This window comes from Ipomoea nil, unplaced genomic scaffold, assembly GCF_001879475.1.
Source record: "Ipomoea nil cultivar Tokyo-kokei standard unplaced genomic scaffold, Asagao_1.1 scaffold1447, whole genome shotgun sequence".
NCBI lineage: Eukaryota > Viridiplantae > Streptophyta > Magnoliopsida > Solanales > Convolvulaceae > Ipomoea > Ipomoea nil.
The window spans coordinates 421,716-428,787 of NW_017617875.1; the positions used below are offsets into that span (position 1 = coordinate 421,716).

The following is a 7,072-nucleotide window of genomic DNA, read 5'->3' on the forward strand; positions in this document are numbered from 1 at the left end:
GGATATGGAATGTGCAATCTGGGGTGGAGGGTACACAGTTTACCCCTACAAACAAATGAGAAGTGGTAGAGTTGAAATAGTATTATTGGTGTGTGGTACATGATAAGGCGACGGGTGCAACCTATTAGTAATGAGCTTGGGTATAATTAAAATAAAAGAAGATGGACCAAGCAATATTTACATAGTATTCCGACTCACAGTTTGCAATTTTGTTGTGATTTGTTTTTTTGTAATGCATATTGCTTTTTTATTTGTGAGTCGCTCTTATTTGAAGTGTAGTTTAATCAAAAGAATTGGTTTTGATATGTAGCAGGTGAGAGCGAAAATACTAATGACACCGCAACATGTGACATGGAAATCTCCCCTGGAAACACAACATACTGGGTCCCAAAATATGATGCGAAAATGAAACCAACCGTTGGGCAACAATTTAAGCGTCTTGAAGATGGCATAGAGTTTTACGAAAAATATGCTGCATTAGTTGGGTTTGATGTGCGACGTAGTGGTGATAGGAAAAACAAAGTGGGCAAAGTACTGCATAAATATTTGGTATGCTCACGTGAAGGATTTAAGCAAGTTGCATACCTCGAAAAAAGGGAAACAAGTGAAACGGTGAAAAGGCGTCGTCCATCAAACAGGGTTGGTTGCGGTGCACACATAAAATTTAATACAATCGGGAATGGTGGATACGAAGTGACATCATTTGAGGAAAGGCACACCCACCGTTTGTGCGAAGAACAGTCTAAACCATTCATGAAAGTGAATCGCAAGCTAGACATGGGGCATAAAGACTTCATCGAAAAATGTGGAAAGGTTAACATTGGAGCAAGCAAAAGCTTTAATCTATATGGAGAAATGGTTGGTGGAGTTGAACATGTCGGTGCAACTAGTACTGATTTCAAGAATCATAGGAGAAAGATATTGGCATACATGAAAGAACGGGACGCCCAAGAGCTTGTCGCCAAATGCCAAGAAAGAAAGGAGTATTGGCCAGATTACTACTTTGAGTATGCCGTAGACGACCAACAACAATTGAGTCGTATATTCTGGGCCGATGAACATGGACGCAAAAGCTTTGCCCACTTTGGAGATGCAATGGCGTTTGATGCAACATACAAAACGAACAGGTACGTTTTTTGTAAACCATGCAGCGATTTTTTTTTCCCGGCGTAAGAATGCGATGTATATAAGTGAAATAAAAATGCGGCCGAACGGAATTAGCCTAATATTGATGGGTGGTTGTTATGTGCAACCGTACATCACGCGTGTGCAATCTGTGAGAGACGAATGTGAGTGTATTATGATTGAATAGTTGTGGAAATGTTAAAGTTGTGAAAGTTAAGAAATATAAGGGAATTTATATAATACATGGATATCGTTTGTTGTGATGACTAACCAGGTGAAAACCGTACAGGTACAGTCTAGTGTTCGTACCATTCACAGGCGTGGACAACCACAAAAAGTCAACTACATTTGCAACGGGTTTAATTGCAAAAGAAGACGTGGAGTCATACACATGGCTGCTACACCACTTCAAACGTGCAATGGGCGGGGAACCAATATGTACGACTACAGACCAAGATCCAGCCATGAAAATAGCCATTGCAAATGTATTCCCTACAACACGTCACCGTTACTGCATGTGGCATATTATGACAAAAGTGAGCGATAAAGTGGGGGCTAATCTGGCAAAGAACGACGACTTCAGGAGACGATTGAATGATATTGTGTGGAAGAATAACTCAACGGCCGAGGAATTCGAGAACGATTGGCATGAATTAACGATGAAACACGGTCTAGATGACCACAACTGGTTTAATTTGATGTTTGAACAGCGTCGATTTTGGATACCTGCATACTTCACCGATGTTGAAATGAGCGGCTTGCTACGAACCACTTCGAGATCACCGATGTGTGCAACCTACGTTAAACTGTGTGCAACTATGTGACAAATGCAGGAAAAAAGAAAGACAACAAATATAAAAAAAAAAAAAACACAGACAAATTACTTAACAACACAAGAACAAAAAAAAAAGGAAAAAAAGAAAACTGAATTTAAAATTAGTAGGTAGCAAGTAACCCTTAAACTCCATGCACTGGTATGCGATCATACTTACAGGAATAGCAGAACCACCACCAACACCCGCCCGTGCAACATTGTCATTACATGCATTGACACCAACCTGCACAGACTTTTGGCCTGCAAACTCCTGAGTCAGCCCAAGACTAAATGATGGCATATCAAAATCTGGGTTGGTCTGTAAGACAGAACGTGCAATCTCATCAACAATACGAATATTGGCAGGATCATCCCAAATGTGATCATCTTCTTGCGTAACAGATTGCGGCATGGACGCTTGAGCAGCAGGACCCGCACCCACTTGACAATCAGAAAACACAACAATCTGTTGTCCAGCATCTAATATCTTTTGAAAAGTAAGTGAACGCACAGGCAGTTGGGGGTGTGCTTCCAAAAACGCCATGAGATCATCCAATGCGTTAGACGCACGTACAGACTTCACTTCAAACTGTTCTTCCACAGTCTGCGCATCCAAACCCAAACAGAATCAATTAGACATTACAAAAAGTCAACTGCAAATACGGGAAAACACATTATTACATGGAAAAAAAACAAAGGAAACCAAGAGGCAAACCTTCACAGCACCACCATGGCCAGCACCTATCCCCCCATCAAACAACGAAGGCTCAACACCACCTCTCCCGAAACCACCAGCCTGAATCTCCTCATTCTCACGCTTTTTCAGCAATTTGAATGTCCATCCACGACAAGAAGGTAGCAACCGTGGCACCAATTAAGGTCTTTGATCTTATCAACATCTTCAAAGTGGTTGAAAATGAGTTGGTAAGCATACCCGTTACCCATAGTCGAGCAAAGTGTACTAACTACTAAAACTGCAAAATTAAGCTTGAACCACTCATCACCCTCTAAAAGATCACTAAACTTACGCCCAATCATGCCCAAGGTAACATCATATTTATCCCTAATAAACTTTTCCCTCCATTCCCTCAACTTGTCGCTGACATCATCTTTGGACCGCTTCGTGATGACAATCTCACCACGTGGTAAACCCAACACCGCCTGAACATCCTCCTCGCGGATATCAATCAAGCCTCCATTATCCAACCTAAGACACATGTTGACTGGATCAAATTTAGTCAAAAGCCACCACCCCATACGTTTAGGAATATCATGAATCTTCAAGTGAAAAAGTTTGTCTAAGCCCAACTCCCCCACTGCCCTTTTTTGACGGGGAGTAAACTTCTTCATTGGAACTACTAACTTGTACGCCGATGCACGGGTGCTAATCCGAGAAAAAATGGGAACTTCGTTACCGGCACCGTCTTGCCTCAGGCCTTGCATCGGTGTAGAAGAACGAACGCGTCCCACGGGAGGTGCAGAAACGAAGTCATCATCATTCGAAGAGTGAATTCCGTGGCTTTCGATACGGACACCATTCCTAAATTTGGAACCTACACACATAGACATAACGACATATTCAAATATTGCACACACAGGAAATGTAGACTGCATAGACTTAACATAAATTGCACAGCAATGATGACAAGATAGAATAGTATGAGTAAGAGCAAAAAAAAAAAAAAAAAAAAAAAAAAAAAAAAAAAACGATCAGAAAGATTCAACCAAGAAAGATCCAACTACTATTCTAGATGGAAAAACAAAACAAAAGCAAATCAAAAATAAACAAAAAAAAATAGCAGAACCAAAATTTAAAAAAAAAAAAAAAACACGTACACCAGATAAACAACTCACGTCTGCATCCCATTTTCTCCAACCGAAACCCCAACAGGTCACAAATTTAGGGTAGTCCATGAAAGTCTGTTATTGTGATTGCACACACTACACTACTAAACTCACACCAAAAAAATCCCAGCTAAACAAAACACATTACACCGAAAAACAACATATATACTGAAATTACAAATTCGCAAAAACAAAAAAAAAAAAAAAAAAAAAAAAAAAAAAAAAAAAAAGCAAAAAAAGAAACGCACAGAAAGATTCAACCAGAGAACAGGAAAATAAATATAAATACATATATTATATAACAAAGGGAAAAAAACACCATATCCAATATCCAACAAAAAAAAAAAAATGCACACACACTCTCAAAAATTAACAGTGTATAACTAAAACTACTCTAACACAGTTCATGTCCAACTACTACTCTAGTTGGAAAAAAAAAAAAAAAAAAACAGAAACAAACCTAAAATAAACAAAAAAACATAGCAACAGCAAAAATAAAAATAAAAATTACAACTACACCAGATAAACAACCCACAGTCGAATCCCATCTTCTCCAATACACACCCCACCGCCGCATCCACCACCCACCACCCACCCCCATCGCCCCAGCCCATGCATGTCAACATAAATCAACTCCCCCACAAAAATCATGGCCAAACCCTAACCCCCCAAAAAAATAGGTGTAGTGGCGCTTAGTGTCAACCCCTAACAAAAAAAACATAAAGAGAAAAAATACCTCCTTCAGATGAACACGCAGGCTTGCGCTTAGACCGTCTAATACCGGAACCCTCCATAAAGTGGCTGAAGACAACCGAGCAAAATTGAGACTCCGACCGTGTGCAAGACCACCGCCGAAAACAAGACTTCCACCGTGTCCTAGTCGCCGGAACGACCACTGTGCAAGCAGCGACGACGGGGAAGTGCAGCGTTTACGTAAGCGGAAGACCACAATCCCTAGTAGCAGAGGACGAACGAAATTCTAATACAGGGAGAGTCCACCGGAAAAAGAATAATTGCAAACACCAAAGCCAAATAATGAATACAAAAAAAAAACGCGTGCTTGGGAAGACAAATAGACAAATCGTGAAGGGAAAGAAATAATACTGAACCATTAAATCAGGGCTTACCATTAATAAAATAGATAGACCCAATTTAAATTACACAAAAACCCCTAAACGCATAACATATAAGCGGCAATAACTAATTCATCAACACCGTTAAGATTAAAGCTTGGATGGCTAAGATTTGTTCCCACGTTCTCACTTGAAGAGGTGTTCTCATATGAACCTAACTCTATATATATATATATATATATATATATATATATATATATATATATATATATATATATATATATATATATATATATATATATATATATATATTAAAGAATATAAGAAAAGATATGGTAGATGCATGTGCATGGTAAAAGTAATGGAAAAGATAACGGAAGTTATAACGGGGTAAGGGTATTTTTGTCCAAAAAATTGTATAGTACAATTTTAAAAGCACAATGTACAAAATGTTTAGCATTAAAAACATGGACATAAATTAGGGGTATAACTTTGATTGAGACTTATTATGTTTTTAGATATATATATATATATATATATATATATATATATATATATAATCACATAGGATGTCTTACCATATCTTTCACCATAAAATTCTTAGAGAGAAGCCTCTTCACATTATACAACATCATCTATTATTTTCAAAAAAATAAAGAAGTTATCAATATATAACAAGCTTAATCCCACTAATTTTTATGTAGATATATTGATTAAAATATTCTCTTCAAACAATGATGATATTGTTGAATATAATGTAACATTGCTAGGAAGTTTGCTCCAATTGCACAAGAGGTATTTCATTTTTTGTAAGCAAAACAATTAATCCACATAATTTTATTTCTCATAGTTACCAAGCTTAGTCTCACTAATTTTCTTGTAGATATATTGATTAACAATATTCTCTTCAAACAATGATGATATTGTTAAATATAATGTACCATTGCTAGGAAGTTTGCTCCAATCGCACAAGAGGTATTTCATTTTTTGTAGGCAAAACAATTAATCCACATAATTTTATTTCTCATAGTTACCCTAAGCTTTAAGAAAAACGATTTTACATTCACTAGTATTTTCACCCGTGCGATACACGGAATGGATTTGTTATGATATTTTTTTTTTTGGGTATACCCAGGGTTTTCACCGTCGAATACTATATAGTGCAATTAAAGATAGGATTTGAATCGTTTATGTATTTTGATGTTATCATTGCTTGAATTTTGTGCAAATAATTGCTCAAATTAATAGCTAATGTCTAGATGTACGCATGAGGTGCTATAACTTTTAAGATTTTATTTATCATTGTTTAGTATTTTTATAAATTAGGCAAATGTGCTCGTTTATCTAACAACTCAGTTATAGAAATGAATTGATATGCTAATTCATTTGTATGGAAGATATATTTTTTGTCTAGATATATAGCAAATTTTTCATTTAAAAAAATATAATATCACTGATTATATTTACACATTATTAAAACCTCTTTGTAGATGACATTTGTAGTGGCAACACAATCTTGTCCATCCTCGTCTAGAGCTAACACATTCAGTCCATCAGGACGGGTTACTCGAGTGAAAATATATAATGGTAAAATATTACTCAATTAGTGATCCTTTTATATTTTCAGTCAATTAGTAATATAAGATTCATTTTCAGCCAATTATTCTTATTTATTCAGTCAATTAGAATATCAAATGAAGTGATACTTTTACTTAATTTTCGTTCCATGTTTAATTAATGATGTAGCTATTATTATTGAAATATTTCCGTTTCATTTTTAATTTACCTTTACTATTGTTTAAAATATGCATTTACTATGGATGATGTAAAATATTATTATTGAAATATTTTCGTCCAATTTTCAATTTCCGTTCTATTTTTAATTAAAAGGCAATGATCTGGCCATTGCTTTTTTTAGTCAATTATGGATCATTTTTTATTTGCAGTTAATTATTAATATTCATTCTCTTTTATATTTTCAGTCAATTTGTAATATTAGATCCATTTTCAACGATTTTGTTTTTTCAATCAATTTTCTTTTATATTTTCAGTCAATTAGTAATATTAGATCCATTTTCAACGATTTTGTTTTTTTCAATCAATTAGTCAATCAGAATATCAGAGATATTTTTACCTAATTTTCGTTCCATTTTTATTTGATGATGTAGAATATTATTATTGAAGTATTTCCGTTTTATTTTTAATTTTCATTTCA

The 7,072-nt window shown here is 35.7% G+C and overlaps 1 protein-coding gene across 1 annotated transcript; it reads left to right on the plus strand.

The window, feature by feature from the left end:
* Positions 1-351: 351 nt before the first annotated feature.
* On the plus strand, positions 352-1,878 carry LOC109188623 (protein FAR1-RELATED SEQUENCE 5-like). Its single transcript, XM_019339252.1, has 3 exons — positions 352-1,127; positions 1,415-1,771; positions 1,836-1,878. Exons 1-3 carry the CDS (start codon positions 352-354, stop codon positions 1,876-1,878), a joined length of 1,176 nt encoding a protein of 391 aa, XP_019194797.1.
* The last annotated feature ends 5,194 nt before the right edge of the window (positions 1,879-7,072 follow it).

Coding starts and splice junctions, on each gene's coding strand:
- LOC109188623 (XM_019339252.1), top strand. CDS start 352: ATGGAAATCTCCCCTGGAAACACAACATACTGGGTCCCAAAATATGAT. Junction 1,128..1,414: donor GCAACATACAAAACGAACAG/GTACGTTTTTTG, acceptor AAAACCGTACAG/GTACAGTCTAGTGTTCGTAC. Junction 1,772..1,835: donor GAGGAATTCGAGAACGATTG/GCATGAATTAAC, acceptor ATGTTTGAACAG/CGTCGATTTTGGATACCTGC.